The sequence below is a fragment of the Aspergillus stella-maris genome (genome assembly GCF_047715825.1).
Source record: "Aspergillus stella-maris strain CBS 113639 unplaced genomic scaffold BDV14scaffold_52, whole genome shotgun sequence".
Lineage (NCBI taxonomy): Eukaryota > Fungi > Ascomycota > Eurotiomycetes > Eurotiales > Aspergillaceae > Aspergillus > Aspergillus stella-maris.
The window spans coordinates 203,168-218,638 of record NW_027396846.1 but is presented as its reverse complement, the minus strand read 5'-3'; the positions used below and the strand labels follow the sequence as shown (position 1 = coordinate 218,638).

At 51.2% G+C, this 15,471-nt stretch overlaps 5 protein-coding genes across 5 annotated transcripts; 3 read left to right on the top strand and 2 right to left on the bottom strand.

Annotated features, from left to right (window-relative positions):
* The first annotated feature begins 12 nt into the window (after positions 1-12).
* Positions 13-2,064, top strand: BDV14DRAFT_178553 (AAA family ATPase VPS4). Its single transcript, XM_073769611.1, has 4 exons — positions 13-619; positions 676-1,008; positions 1,061-1,511; positions 1,578-2,064. Exons 1-4 carry the CDS (start codon positions 321-323, stop codon positions 1,797-1,799), a joined length of 1,305 nt encoding a protein of 434 aa, XP_073625364.1. The 5' UTR covers positions 13-320; the 3' UTR covers positions 1,800-2,064.
* A 4,468-nt stretch (positions 2,065-6,532) lies between these two features.
* Positions 6,533-8,792, top strand: BDV14DRAFT_178551 (putative regulatory factor Sgt1). The gene is made up of 3 exons (XM_073769610.1): positions 6,533-6,855; positions 6,917-7,116; positions 7,172-8,792. Exons 1-3 carry the CDS (start codon positions 6,591-6,593, stop codon positions 8,516-8,518), a joined length of 1,812 nt encoding a protein of 603 aa, XP_073625363.1. The 5' UTR covers positions 6,533-6,590; the 3' UTR covers positions 8,519-8,792.
* BDV14DRAFT_178550 (AMMECR1 domain-containing protein) lies at positions 8,793-10,185 on the top strand. Its single transcript, XM_073769609.1, has 2 exons — positions 8,793-9,609; positions 9,680-10,185. The coding sequence occupies exons 1-2, from the start codon at positions 9,083-9,085 to the stop codon at positions 10,173-10,175; spliced, it is 1,023 nt and encodes a 340-aa protein (XP_073625362.1). The 5' UTR covers positions 8,793-9,082; the 3' UTR covers positions 10,176-10,185.
* BDV14DRAFT_178548 (serine/threonine-protein kinase) lies at positions 10,186-12,630 on the bottom strand. Its single transcript, XM_073769608.1, has 5 exons — positions 12,394-12,630; positions 11,970-12,241; positions 11,823-11,913; positions 11,428-11,758; positions 10,186-11,377 (listed from the first exon to the last, which is right to left on the bottom strand). Exons 2-5 carry the CDS (start codon positions 12,147-12,149, stop codon positions 10,765-10,767), a joined length of 1,215 nt encoding a protein of 404 aa, XP_073625361.1. The 5' UTR covers positions 12,150-12,241; positions 12,394-12,630; the 3' UTR covers positions 10,186-10,764.
* Positions 12,631-12,918: 288 nt separating this feature from the next.
* Positions 12,919-14,798, bottom strand: BDV14DRAFT_191638 (major facilitator superfamily domain-containing protein; the record flags this gene model as incomplete). Its single annotated transcript, XM_073771517.1, has 5 exons — positions 12,919-13,146; positions 13,215-13,315; positions 13,381-13,780; positions 13,848-14,516; positions 14,577-14,798. 5 exons carry the CDS (start codon positions 14,796-14,798, stop codon positions 12,919-12,921), a joined length of 1,620 nt encoding a protein of 539 aa, XP_073625360.1.
* Positions 14,799-15,471: the final 673 nt, after the last annotated feature.

The window sequence follows — 15,471 nt, the reverse complement described above, 5'->3', positions numbered from 1 at the left end:
CATCTCCCTCCACCAAAGTAACATCCCCGCGAAGAATTCACCCTGTATTTACTCGACGTCGTATCGCTGGTTCCTCTTCTTGTCTGCCTGGGTAATTCAGCTTGAGAAAGTATATCCTTGTATCCTTCGGTCACTCGCCTCAGCCAAGCTCCAGGTAACCATTCGCTCACTACGACTGCTCAGTATCGGTCTCCATCTCTCCAACTCCCCGCCTTCGAGTGTCCTTGGTCCGTCCCTCGCGCTTCAGCCAGCCAGCCAACGAACAACCGTACCTTTCCTACCGAATCGCTCCGAAGATATAGAGAGCAAACACCACCACAATGAGCAACACCGACTTCCTCGGCCGCGCAATCGACACGGTCAAAAAGGCCATCGAGAGCGACAACGAAGGCGAGTACGAAAAGGCCTACCAGCAATACTATTCCGCGCTCGAACTGTTCATGCTCGCGTTAAAATGGGAAAAGAATCCGAAGAGCAAGGAGATGATCCGCGCAAAGACGGGCGAGTACATGGATCGTGCGGAGAAATTGAAGAATCATCTGGCGAGCCAGGACAGTCGGAAGAAGCCGAGTGCTGTGGGGGCGAATGGGAAGGTTTCGCAAGGGAGTGGGAAGGGAGGGTATGTCTTCTTTACTCTTGGTTTCTGGGTATATTGCTGACATTGTGGTTCTGCAGGAAAGAATCAGACGACAACGAAGACGCCGATTCGAAGAAGTTGCGGTCCGCCCTTGCTGGTGCGATTCTGTCGGAGAAGCCGAATGTGCAGTGGGAGGATGTTGCCGGTTTGGAGGGTGCAAAGGAGGCGCTGAAGGAGGCCGTTATTCTGCCTATCAAGTTCCCACATCTGTTTACTGGGCGGCGACAACCGTGGAAGGGTATCTTGCTCTATGGGCCCCCGGGTACGGGTAAATCATATCTCGCCAAAGCCGTCGCGACAGAAGCAAACAGCACATTCTTCAGTGTCAGCAGTAGTGACTTGGTCTCCAAGTGGATGGGTGAGAGTGAACGGTAAGCTCTCCACACCAATCGTGTGTCTTTCATTTACTAATGCACTCTACAGTCTCGTAAAACAGCTCTTCAACATGGCCCGTGAAAACAAGCCAGCAATTATCTTCATCGACGAAGTCGACGCCCTCTGCGGCGCCCGTGGCGAAAACGACTCTGAGGCCTCGCGCCGCATCAAGACCGAACTCCTCGTTCAAATGGACGGTGTAGGCAACGACTCCAAGGGCGTGCTCATCCTCGGCGCAACGAATATCCCATGGCAACTGGACGCTGCTATCAGACGTCGATTCCAAAGACGTGTACACATTAGTCTACCTGATATCAACGCTCGCATGAAGATGTTTATGCTTGCCGTCGGGTCAACGCCTTGCACGATGACACAGGCTGATTATCGGGCTCTGGCTGAGCAAAGTGAGGGCTATTCTGGAAGCGATATCAGTATCGCTGTGCAGGACGCGCTTATGCAGCCTATTCGAAAGATTCAAACAGCGACGCATTACAAGAAGGTAACAAACTGCTCTCTCCCTTTCTCCACTCCACCTCTTCTAAACCCAATACTAACGAAAATCCAGGTCCTCCACGAAGGCCAAGAAAAGCTGACCCCCTGCTCCCCAGGCGACAGCGGCGCAATGGAAATGCGCTGGGAGAACGTCGAACCCGACCAACTGCTCGAACCCCCGCTCGTCCTAAAGGACTTCATCAAGGCCGTCCGTAACTCGCGGCCAACAGTCAGCCAAGAGGACCTCAAGCGGAATTCGGAATGGACGAATGAGTTTGGTAGTGAGGGTGCTTGAACGGCTTGCTGCCCTGCTCTATACCCTCTGTCTTCCTCTGTGCCCCTCGTCTTGTTGGTTTGCTGTTGGTTATATTGCGTTACACTGCTATACGATCTCGATGAATGATTACTACCGCTACCCACTTACCTACCTACCTTATACATACACGAGCTTTCTTCCCCTTCATGTCACCGGTGTTCAGCGTTTTGTTGGATGAGGCAGGCGAGGCGTTATATCACTTTTTGCGAGTCTTTCTCTTGTCTCTGGCATATCTAAATCTAGTTCCAAAATACAGAAACATTGTATACATTGGAGCAGTGTCTCTTTCTCTTCCGGTCATTGATATCCATCTCTACTTCAATCAAACTGCAGAGTGATTTCAAGAAGTAAGCTAAGTCAATGAAGGATGGACTGAACGTAGACAAATTGGCATTTCTGATCGAGGTATACAGAAAATACCCAAACAACAGCTAACCTAACCCAAGTATCCAAGCTACCAAGCAGCAGCTTCAACCCAACCTAAGACAAAACCAAGTCATGTCATATCATGCGATTTCCCAAACGCCCAATGTGTAAAAAGAGATAGGCATCAAGAGACAAAGACAATCATCGCTGGGGAATCACGTGGTAAATATAAACAGGGGGAAAGGAAAATAATGGGGATAAACTAAGCCTTCAACGACTCTCTCTCCTTTCTCCTCATAAGCTCGTTCTTGGCCTTCTTTAGGCCCTCGCCTATCTTTGATGTCTTCTTCCACTCGCGGCTTGATCTTTGCATACGTACAATAGCCTTGACCATTGACACGGCGGTCTTCAGCTTTTCAGTTGGAGTGCGGATGTTTCTGCGGTCACGGGGCTTGACGCCCATTTCGGAGATCATGCGGAGGTCGGCGTCGTTGCTGTAGAGAACAGATTAGTTAGATGAATCAATACGTTTTTGGTGAAGATGGGGAACATACCAAGCAACCCGAACGCGCTCCCCAAGCTCCATCAACCCCTTGCTCCAGGCAAGGTCACGACGGAACTTCTCCTCCCTCTTGAGACGTGCACGGAGCCAAAGGATTTCCTTGCCTAGGCCTAGCATCTCCTTCTCGTGCTTGGTCCTGTTCTCTCCCTTGGCGCTTGCTTTCTCCATGGCTTGCCTGTAACGGTCTTGAAGGGCGTCGAGCTCCTTCAAGGCTGCATTGGCCTTGCGCGCGTACGAGGCGCGTTCCTCTCGGATCCTGCGTGTTCGAGACTCTGTTTCATTCAGCTGAGCTTCCTTTTCGGAGACCTGAAGAGCAAGAGACTCGGCTTCGAGAGTGGATTGCTTGAGCAGTTCATGCAAATCACGCTGGTCTTCTTCTCGCATGGCAGCACGTTCCAGGTCATGGTTCTTTGACTTTAACTCTCTCAAAGCACGGTGAGCGTCCGAGAGCTGCTTTCGGAGTGTCCTGACATCCTGGTGCATTTTGTTGGCAGGTGATGACGATGGAGATTGCGCTTCGAATCTCTTGATTGTTGCATCATGCAACTCCCGCTCGAGCTCAACAACCTTGGACTTGTAAGCGCGAATGGAAGCCTTCTGATCAGCTTCGCGTTGAATCAAAACCTTCTCTCGCTTCCGTACCTCATTCAAGCTATGGCGCAGCATTGATACATCCGCACCACTTGCCGATTGCTCGACGTCTCCAAGGGGTTGTTGCTCGAGAAGATTCTCCAGCTCATGGATTCGTCTCTCATACCGCTGGAGTTTGCTTTTCGCGAGGGCAAGCTCACGGTCTTTTTCTCCTGAGGCAGATTGAAGCTTGGTTTGGAGCTGATCAATCTCGGCAGAAAGGCGATTCTCCTCCACAGCAGCCCTCTCAATCTCAGAGTTCAGCTGACTCTCGAGAGTATCTTTGGTTTCCAGAAGAGCCGCCCTGTCCTCCTTGAGTCTCTTAAGTTCGGTCTCTAGTCGGTAAGTCGATTTCCGGAGCTCGGTCTTCTCTTTGTCAAACTTCGTTGTCTCGTCCACTTGGTTCTGAACTTCATCGAGTTGTGTCTGCAGTCCGTCGCGCTCGGCCTCGACCTCGGACTGCATTGCTTTTAGGTCGTGGAGCTCAACATGCGCGTTGGCGAGCTGGTCTCTAAGCTTCTGTTTATCGGCGAGCAGCTTCTGTACTTGGACATCTCGATCGGCGGGTTTTTTCTGGGTGTGATTTTTGGCGTACTCCTGCTCTTCCTCCAAACTCGACTGAAGAACCGCGACTTCATCCTCCAGCGCCTGAACTTTCTCGTTGAGCGTTGCTTCCGCACGTCTTGTCTGGCGAAGTTCTTCCTTGACGGAAAGCAATTCTTGTCGCAATTGGTCGATGACTTCTCGTTTTGCGGTCAAGTCGTCATTCAGTTCCTTCACTTGCCGACCAAGAACAGCCTCAGCATTGAAGTGCCTCGACTTTTCGGCATCGATGACTTCTTGCAGCTTAGACTCTTTGCCAGTTAGAGTGTGCTCCAATTGCTCAAGCTTCTCAATCGTCCGCTTGAAGCCGGCCGCTTGGTCCTCCGCTCTGTCCTTCTGGAGTTGGATTGTACGCTTCTGGCTCTCCCATCGGTCTTGCTCGAGAGCAAAATGCCCTTCCTTGTCTTCGATCTCGTGTTGAAGTGACTCGATCTCTTCTTGCAATCGCTCGATGTCCTCCAGATACTGGCCTCGCACATTCTCTGCCTCTTCAGCGGAGTTATGCCTCTCGACATTTAATGCCTCTTGGAACTCGCGGATCTGAGACTGTGCCTTTGCCAAGTCGTTCTGCAAAGTCCCAGACTCGTCTGTCAAAGCATGGTGTCGGGTATGAAGGAGATCCTTCTCCTCGGTCCTGCGTTGAATCTCGTCCTGAGCTTCCTGGAGTTGAACATTCAGATCATCGCGTTCCTGGAAAGCTAGCTCGCGCTCTCGTCTGAGCTGGGTGAGCTCTTCGAGTAAACGCTGCTGCTCATGGTCCGTAGATTGGCGAGTTTGTTTAGATTGTTCTTCGAGGTTTGTCATCCGTTCAGCATTCGATTCGAGCTCCTGCTTAAGCTCACTATTCTTCTGGCGAAGCTCTCTGACCTCCTCCTCTAGTTGACGGGTAAGTCCCTTGGTACTAAAAGACTTGTTCGCCATTTCATCCTGTAGCTCTTGCAGATTCTCTTCGGCGCGCTCCTTCTCTTCCAAAGTCTGTTGCTCCGAGGTCCTAGCCTCAATAGCTTCCGATTTCGCTTGGTCGAGTGATTCCTGGAGGTCCTCTAGCTGTTCCTTTGCGCGTCGTAATTCCGCTTCCAACTCGGAGAGCGCATCGCTCTCCTGGCCGTCTTTGTCTTTCAATTCCTCAATCTCCTCTTCACGCTCCTCGATCGTGCGATCTTTTTCTCGAAGAGACGCCTCCAAGTCCTCAATATCATCTCGAAGCTTGTCCATTTCGTCCGACTGCGAGTCTTTTGCTTCTCTCAGTTGCTCTTCAAGTTGTCTCACGTGCTGGTCTCTGCTCTCGAGCTCCTCCCTCATCGACTCCATTTCGCGTTGTACCGTCTCATCCATGTGTTTCCGGCGCATCTTTTCCTTGAGCTCTTGAAATTGTTGGCGATAGGCTTCGAGATCGCGTTCCGCTTGTTGGAGCCCCTTTTTGTAACGTGAAATGTCGCGTTGCATCGTGAGTTTTGAGACTTTGAGTTCCGTGTTTTCCATGAGGGCGGCTTGATTATAGGCAGGTCCGGCCTTCTCGAGTTGCTCTTGGAGAAAATGGATCTTCAGTTTCAGGCCGAAGTTGTCCTTATCTAGCTTGTCGATTATCTGCATAAGTCAGCATTTAGCCTGTGCGCTAATGTTGCCACGCGTCCCTACCTTCTCTTGCTCCTTCAGTGTCATGTTGTTTCCATCGCCCAAAACACCGTTGCCATCTCTGCTAGCAAGCCCGGGGAGCGGACTGCCTTGGACACTACTACTGGCGACTTGCGGAACTGGCGTCGGGTCGTCACCAGTCACGTCTTCCTCATCAATCCCTGTCATCTCCGGTAGCCCAGGGGTGTTCCCGTTACTCCGATAGCCGGGTCTCAAGTAAGAGGGAGTTTTGGGCACACTGGATCCTCGCGTCGTAGACATATTCCTCATATAGTTGTTCTTCATCGCGCTCTTCAGCATCGGCGTAAATTCGCCTTTTGCGCCCGCTTGGGGGAGCGATTGCCGTGAATTTAACGCGCTTCTCGTTGTCTTCGGGCCGGCAGTCGCACGCGGTGTGTTGAGCTTTGATCCTGCAGAACTGCGCCTGCGATTGTCGCCGAGCACTTTCAGAACATCCTCGTCTTTTGATGGCGTCTGGAAGGAATTCTCGACCGAGTCGAGAGCCGACAGGTTGTGCCGGCCGACGCTGCGATAGCCATTCGTCAAGTAAGTCGCGTTCCCGTCGACTTCGGTGCGCGGGGTGTCGATGTATGGATATGCCATTTTCGGCTCTGGACGCGTGGTGTACTCCTATATTTAGTATATTCAGTGGAAATCCGAGGTTCTCCAGCGCGCAAACATCCCCGACGACGCGGAAAAATGCTGTTGAACTCAACGGGGAGAAACAAGACGCATTGGTGATGGACGTGTTGTGGGCGGTGAGGATGGATAATGTTCAGGCTTGTTGATATCTAACCGCAAGCGGGCTAGTGCCGACGGGCACCCATGAGCTGCGAGTCGGGCCGGGGATATTCCGCGCTTGCTTTTGGTATGAAGTCATACCGACCGTAATTTTGCCTCTGGATTTCGACGTGCGGCGCAAGAAAAACAACAACCTTCGCTCTAAACCTGCGGGCTCATAATAAGCAGTCACCATGGCGCCTATGTCGCAGGAGGACATCGAGTGGTTCAAGTCCACATTTCGCCCAATTCCCAAACCTGAACTCCCTGACGATTGCATCGAATACTCGATACACTACATCCCTACGAGCCCCACCCCCGCCGTCGTTGATGAGGCCGCAGAGACACGGACGAAGTTGACGGAGGTACATAAATCCTCGGCAGAGTTGACTAAGCAATTACTGAAGGACTATATCTGGCAAAGGGATTCGTTCCGCCTTGAAATTGCGAAGAACGATGGTATGCTTACGCATTCATTTGCGACGTTATCTAAAATATATTCTGACATCATGACTCCTAGGTACCACGACACTCAACGGGCGGACAAACTTTGGAGACTCGGTCGAGGATGAATGGGTGATCGTATATCTTTTGCTGGAGTTGACAAAGAAGCACAAGGATATTTGGGCTACGGTGACGGACAATGATGGCCAGTTTCTGCTTGCGGAGGCGGCCGGCGCATTGCCTTCATGGCTCGAGCCAGAAATTGCAGACAATCGAGTAAGGCCCCAGATGTCAAGCTACTTCGTTCTCCAGCTTTCTGATTCCATTTTAGGTATGGCTGCACCAAGGGGAACTTGTCATTATCAAGCCGAAAAACGAGAAAGGCAGGGTCACGGAAACAATAACTCTGTCGGAGGCAAGAAAGATTCTAATTGAACAACCAAACCGACTGATGCGCTCAGCCATGATTCAAGAGGAGGCATTTTACCGACTTCGAAACTACCCTAAGCAGATCAGCGAGAACCTACATTCAGCTTTGGTCACCATCCCCCGCAAAGTCGCCTTCCTCCTGCACCAAAAGCCCGCCTATATATCCCCCGCCGTAGAGGCGTTCTACCTCCGAGACCCCATTGCATTGAGACCTCTTCGAGGCAAGGACGCAGAAGAGGTCATTTTCAAGCCCGAGGATTTCGTTACAGTGAGCACCCGATTCACTCGAACTGGCTACGCCCAAGTCAAAAGTCAGGATTTCCCTGCACCAAAGTCGTGGGCCGGTAAGCTACCGTCTACCGAGGATCGAAAGCTGTTTGACCGCGCCGATACTGGCATGAAGGTGACCTGCGGACTTGAAATGCTTCTGGCAGACCCTCAAAACCAAGACAAGCCACTGGTGCGCGAAATGAAACTCATATTAGAAGACCTTGATACTGGCGACGAGACCCTTCCCACCGATAAAGAGATCCAGACATGGGACAAGCGAGAGGACGATGAAAAGTGGCTGGACATAAGTTTCGAAGACCTTGACAAGGAGCTCAAAGGGCGAGGGGGAGAAAAGGGCCAACCTGCAGGAGACTTTGGCGACGCGAACACGCAAGAGAATCTACAACGTATCGTTGCTCAATTTGAAAAATTCTTGAACGACGAGTCTGCTGGCTTTGAAGGCGCCGACTTTATCGATGATTTCGGATCAGATTCCGATGTTAGCGAGGACGAGGAAGAAGAGCTGGATAGCGAAGGTGAGGACAAGGATGCATCCTTCGATGAGGAGGAATTCGCTAGGATGATGAAAGAGATGATGGGCATGCCATCAATGCCAGGTCCGAGTGGGCCATCCTCGTCGTCAAGACCGTCCAAACGAGTTGAGGAGCTGAATGATGAGGAGGATGACACTGAACAGATCAATCAACTCTCAAGAGAAATGGAAACTGAACTCAGGGGCACCGGAGTCCTCGACCTCCACCGTCCGAGCGACGTCTCCCAAGGCAAACGAGCAGTATCTCAAGGAGGGAAGGACGAGGGTGCCAACGATGCCCTGGAAGGGGAAGGCGACAACATCAACATCAATCTTGTGAAGAACCTCTTGGAGAGCCTTCAGGGGCAATCAGGATCAGCAGGTCCAGCCGGGAACCTGCTTTCCATGATGAATATACCCATGCCCAAGGATGACCGCGAACGGTGACGTCCGTCGTCTCATAACATTCTAATACGTTGCATTTCCGGGAGCATAAAAGCATACTTGGGGCTATATAGGTTGAGACGGTTGGGTAGCAGGCCAAAAGTATGTCTTCTAATAAAACTCAATCTTTCGCAGTTGCAGGCTGAGAAGTATACCCCCAGACTGGAAATGCAGAGAAACCACGGGCGATAAGCGCTATCATCACGTGCTTATCTTATCGGTCTCCAAGTTCCCCTCCGGGCTCTCCGCTTCCATTCTCTTTCTTACTCCTCTCGCACCCCACCACGGTCCGATTCCTGATAATCTTCAGGGCTGTGCAATAGACTGCTGGCCATATTTCTCATTTGAAAGTCAAACTCTTTTCCAGCGGCTCATAGTCTTCTTACACAGCCTTGAAACTTCCATAGGCCTTGATCTGGTCCACTATCGGACGTGGTGTTGGTGGAGCCACACTTGGCTGACAGCCTGACCTACCTGGTGTGCTCATTAAGAAACCCAATCTGTCAAGCAGCATAAGAATTATACCCGACGCTGTCAAGACTTTTTTTTATACTTGATTTCGAGACCATGGCGACTCCGGCACATTGCTTCTATTGCTTCGAGAGCCTGGCTGCCTCGTTTGAAGGGAACGATCCAATCAACCTCGCTGCCGTGGAGGAACTATGGGAGAGATACGAACAGTTCAAGAAAGTCTCCGAGATTCAAGATGATAGGGCAGACGATGCCGACCAGGAGCCCGTAAACGAGGAAGAACTTGATCAAGGAGAGCAGTCTACTTCGCGCCCTCAAACGATTAAACTCCCAAGTATCGACCGCCTCCAGGCGCAGGCAACCCCGGACTCTAGCAACTCAACACCGTCCTCAATGTCAAACAAGTCATCAACTTCTATCTTTTCAAGCGCAACAACATCCAGTTCTATGTCGTCCGTGTCCGAAACACCAGGCAGCAGACAACGAGCAAGCAACCAAAAATACCCGCTCTTCGTCACATGGAACACACTCTCCAAGAGCGGCCGTAAATCCTTACGTGGGTGTATCGGCACGTTTGAGGCGCAGGAACTCTCGCACGGTCTAAAATCCTACGCTCTCACTTCGTACGTACACCTACCGTAACCCATACATACCGAGGACAATCCAGCAGATCAAAACTAACTACCCCAACAGAGCCTTCGACGACACCCGCTTCAACCCCATCCAGAAATCCCTCCTCCCCCACCTTTCCTGCTCTTTAACCCTCCTAGGCACATTCGAGCCCTGCACAAACGCCCTAGACTGGACGCTCGGCACGCACGGCATCCGCATCTCATTCATCTACCGCGGCCGCCGCTTCGGCGCAACATACCTCCCCGACGTCCCCGTCGAGCAAGGCTGGACAAAAGAAGAAACCATCAAGTCCCTAATGCACAAGGCCGGCTGGGACGGCGCGTCCCACGAAAGTAGCAGTACCAGTGCGGCGAAGAGGTTCCTGAGGGGGAGTAGTTCAAGCAGCAGTCACCATGGTGGATCTGCGTCGTCGAATAAGCCGTGGGACCAAGTCTCGGATTTCAGAACGGTCAAGTATCAGGGGCTTAAGGCGAGTGCGGATTATGCGACTTGGCAGGAGTGGCGTGGGTGGGTGTCTTTGTTGGGGGATGGGAGTGAGGCGTTGCTGGGTGCTTGATTTGGCTCCTCACACACACACACACACACACACACACACCAAGGATGAACATCAAGCCATTGTTTAATGGCTACGGCTACTTATGATAAACGGTTTGACGTATGCATTTGGATTAATATAGGCCGTTTCGGGATTAATATACTTTGCTCCTAATATCATTGGTTCCTATACAACTATTGTAAAACAGTACCAAATCATACTTCAAATTCCGTACATCGTAAAATGAGGGCCCATGTTTATATGTGTCAATGATATATACTTCACGAACTGAACTATACCTAGAACCGAGAGACAGGGGGCCATGTACATATAAAGGTAATAAATGCCCAAACCGAACATAGATCCTCACCTTTCTCAGCATTCGTTTAATAACCAGTATCAGAGTGAGACATCGCAATGATATGTCAAGTAAATGCAAACAGGGCGGAGCGGACTGGATGAACTTGGTATGAGCGAAGCTGGCTCGTCATCAAGATGCAGATACAGGGTCAGCAGGATAGGCAGAGGGTATCGGTATCGCTGTACGAATGTATAAAAAGTGCGCGAGTTGAGTAGTCGCATTCGCTGAAGAAGTCTGAGGAGCATTGGATTAACTCCGATGGGCAGTCCTGCTCCAGAGCCCAGCAACAGTCTCCTTAACCTTCCTCTCCTGTTCTCTTATCTGGTGCTCTGTCTGACCGCGAGCATTCCCCCGACTATCAATTTCCATAGGGTCATTGCCCCCCTGTCCACCGCGCGGCGTCTGGCTCCGCTCAGGAAGAACCTCACTCCCATTAACATGCTCCGGCTTCGGGTCCACGCTCATAACACCGTCCATCATGAGCCCTCCGTTCTCACGCAACTTGTTAATAGCGCGCACGGTATCAATAGCCTTGTGCAGGGTGCGGCGGGCATTGAAGTTCTTCTTGACGGTTGGAAGCAAGTCCTGGCCGGAGCCCATCATGTCGGTTTGGTCGTAGGGCGGGTTGACCCATGGGTGTTGGAGGGCTTGGTGGGCTGTTAGGCGGGCCTTGGGGTCGACTGTTAGACAGGCTTTGATGAAGTCGCGGGCTTCGACGGAGACGCCGCGCCAGTACTCGATGGGGGTGAAGGAGTAGGAGGCTTCGAGGATGGCCTGCATCTCTTCGAGGTTGGAGTCGCGGTCGAAGGGGGTGTAGCCGCAGAGCATGAAATAGGTTATTACGCCGATGGCCCAGATGTCGCTGCGGAGGTTAGTCACTGTCACCTGGACGAAGCGATGGTTGAGACATACACTGGTTTTCCGTGGCCGCTCTTTTTGAAAATCTCAGGCGCCATGTATCCAGGCGTACCGCATGTGGTCGTGAGAACGTGGAACTGCTCCTCGTCCATAATCCGCGACAAACCAAAGTCCGCAATAAGCAAGTCTGCATTATCCTCAGGCGTGCGAAACAACAGGTTCTCCGGCTTCAAATCGCGATGCACAATGCCGTGGTCGTGTAAGTATGCGACCGCAGACAGGATTGCGCGGATAAGGTCGGCCGCATCGGACTCGTAGTAACTCCCCTTTCGACAAATGCGATCAAAGAGCTCCCCGCCCAGCGCAAGGTCCGTAACGAGGTATACTGCAAAGAGCGAATAGTTAGCGCGCGATCTAGACGATCATTCAACTTCTTTCCTGGGACGTACAATTATTCATCGTCTCGAAATAATCCACCAGCGTCAAGATGTTCTGGTGGCCCATGGAGACCTTCTTTAGAATCGCGATCTCATTCCGGACCTGTATGCGCCTTAGCCCACGCTCCCCGTTCAACGTCCCGACATCAAAGATAATACCATATGTTCTCGTCCAGCCATAAGACGCTTATTTATAACCTTCGCAGCATAGTATTGACCGGTGTCGATGTGCACGCATTCCTTCACGACCGAGTAGGAGCCCGCTCCTAGTGTCTTTCCGGTCTTGTACCGACAGGGCTGGATCTTGGGTTTCTGGCTCGGTTGGGCTTGGGCGGCCATCTTGAGCGTCGAGTCGAGTTCAAGTTGGCGATTTATTTGAAGGTTGGGGGTCGAGGCCGGGGTGGTCAAAAATCAATAGCACGCACGCGCCCCTGTCTCAGGCGATTGCTCGGTTAGAACGGAGAACGATGGTAGAGGAGAACAAAGGGCTATAACGCAGAGATATGGCATAAAGAGTCCAGAAGATGGGAAAGATGAAAACGTCGATAAAGAGAGTGCACAAAGAGGGGGAGCTGAGGCTCACCTTCACAAGGGCTTCTGGCTTCTCCTGGCTATCGCCCGGAGACTGCGGGGTTCTGGCCGATAAAGCTGACAGGTCGGATCTGGGGAGCAGGGGATATATAACAAATAACTCAGACAAGAAGCAAAACAACGATCGGGATATGAAGAGTTATAGGAGATGAGGTTACAAAGGAGTGAAGAAGGGAAGGTTGTATCGAGGTCTGGACTCTGGACTAATCGTTCTGCAAGCTAATCTCCGTCGATGGGCGGGGCTGAATTCCAAATCTCTAAAACCATTGTGATAAGTGCAGATCATGCGATCAATTATTGCCTAAAGAACATTTTTGTCTCAGGTATGTCCACATTAATTCCAACTATTGGTATCTTTACCTAGTGGCTCTGGATACAGTAAACTGTTGTTGTATGTTCAATTTTAGGAGCGTGTAGTTGATTGTATATAAATGCCTCGGTCCAGCCCTAAGCCCGCAATCTCCGTCTAAACAAACTATATAATTGCACACCGCACCACCACTCCAAACACCCAAAATCAGTGAGCAAATCTAAAATCCAACCTCTTATTCCCCTCATCTTCCGTCGTCCTCAAATAAGTATCCTTCTCCTCCGCACTCATCGCATTCCAAATACGGTCTCTCGTCCTGTTCCGCCAGATATAATACATCTTAATGAAGACCGTCATAAAGACGTTCCAGGCAACAAGAGCAAGGAGGACTTTATTTCCTCTCCTGTAGTAGGGCTTGTCATCTTCACGGTAGATCTGGAAATAGAAAAGTTAGGGGCGATGGACTATAATATGGTGGGTGGGTATGTCTCGGGGCAGCATACGTTTGAAGCAATAATGGAGCTCGCTTGGCAGATCATGTTGTATACAGCACTGCCGACCGTGCGAGTGCGCACTGTTCCGGCGTTTCGAGAGGTAAGACTGACTGGAGGGCTGTTAGTACGATTGCTCGTTTACCTGGTGCATAAGACGGGAGTTGGGCAGACATACCGTTAATAGAATGGATATAGGGGAATCCAATCAGCATAATGGTAACCGTGTACCAGCTCCACGGGCTCGCGGACGCAGGCAACAACTCCAGCGCAAGTAGCAGAGGCAAGCACCAGAGCGAGTAGAATCCCACAACAGCCATGCGGTTGTTGATACGCTCCGAGATCCAGCTCCAGAAGACAAGCTGGATCAGGAAGAGCACATAGGCGGGGATAGTAAGGAGATTTGTCTCGAAAGTGTCGAAGCCTAGGTTCTTCAGGTTAAGTGTAAGGTATGCGGAGACGGGGTTTGTAGGGATGAGCAGCGTCCAGCTGATGGCGTAGAGAGGCCACAGGTCCCAGTCTGTCAGGGAGGCCCAGAGGAGCCTCAGGGTTAAACCTTGACGGTTGTGCATTCCTCCCTGGTACGAACATTAGTATTAGTATAGCTCATAAAGATAATGGAAAGGTATAGACCGGATGACTTACCTTGCCCGGATCATCTCTCAACACTCGATTAACCATAATAACCTCCTCCCTCTCCGAAAACCACCCATCCCTCCCACGGAACCAACTCGCCGTCTGCGTCGGACTAGGAGGCAGATAGAACCACGAAATAACCCCAATAAGTGCCGTCAAGGCTCCCTCCAAGGCAAACAACCACCGCCATCCTTCCCACCCACCAAGACTCCTCATATGCAGTATTCCAAATGCAAGGAAAGCAGCAACAATAAACGTGAAGTGACTCGCACAATAGAACAAACTAACCCGCATAGGCAACTCCCGATTGGTATAGAAGTACGAGAGATAAAGCAGTGCATCAGGAATAAACCCACCCTCAACAAGACCCAAAAGTGCACGAGTAGCATAGAAGCTCTTCTCGCCTGAGATCAGGCACTGGAAAATCCCGACGATAGACCAAACCACCATTTGGATGGGAATCCAGACGTCGGGTCCCAGTTTCTTAGAGATCATCTGCGAGGGGACTTCGGCGCACAGGAAGCATAGGTAGAAAATCATCATGCCGTAGTTGTATTGGTTTGTCGTTAGACCCAGGTCGTCGAGCATGCCGTCGCTTAGGGCCTGCGAGATGTTGCCGCGGTCGAGTTGGAGGGCGAAGAACATGAGGCAGACCCAGGAGCAGATGCGGTAGTCGACCTAAAGACCAGTGTTAGAACTTGCTTGGAGATAGAATGAAAGGATGATAGGGAGACTCACCTTCCTAACAAGCTTCTTCTCTTCGGCCTCCGTCCACTCAGCCTTGGGATCATATCGGTGTCTCCCCTCGTACTCGGGAATAGGCTCGTACAGCTCCGTAGCACCACCTCCAACAAAAGCATCGCCTTTTCTGTGCTGCAGCGTGCTCGGAGTCTTCTCCGAGACCGACTCCTGAGCCGGTTCTTTGGAGGAGATAGACTCAGGTGTTGGCTTCTCTGCCATGGCGATGTTGCTGCACTGAGCCTCTACCTAACCGTGGTACTGACATTTTGCAATGGTAGCGAGGGTACTTATTATTTATGCTCTCCGACTGAGCTTCGAGGCAAGATTTATGAGTGCGTGCAAATGGATACAAATGATACCATAAGTATAGAATGGCGTGCGACGGCCTAAATACGTGCCATACAGCGCTTGCTTAGCGGGAAACTTCTCCGCGGAGTCCTGAAAATGAGAAACCCCAGGAAAAGGAACAACAAGGTTGCTTGCGTAGCTTGGTTCTCTTGTTATACTTTAAATGCGCCATTGTGTTTGATCACGCAGTGTAATGAACAACTAGAAGCGCCTGTCATGTAGATGTTCGCTGCCACTGATCTGGTTAGGTACACACTTCTTGACCAAGGGCTACTACCTAGCACAGACCCAACTCGATCCACCACACGCTAGGAGAACACTTTACCTAACGCCAACGTTTCACTTTGCAGTATAGCTCATGCAGATCCGGCATCGCCACTTCAGAAGCGTTTTCCTTTGGCTGGACCCTGCTTTGTGGGAGTAAGCAATGGGATCCCTGGCTTAGGAATACGCCTGCCATTTAGACCACCGGAGGGAATACGACGAAGTATAGTGGCGGCCCACTCGACGGGCCCAAATCTCCTTGGGAGCGGACTACGTGCCT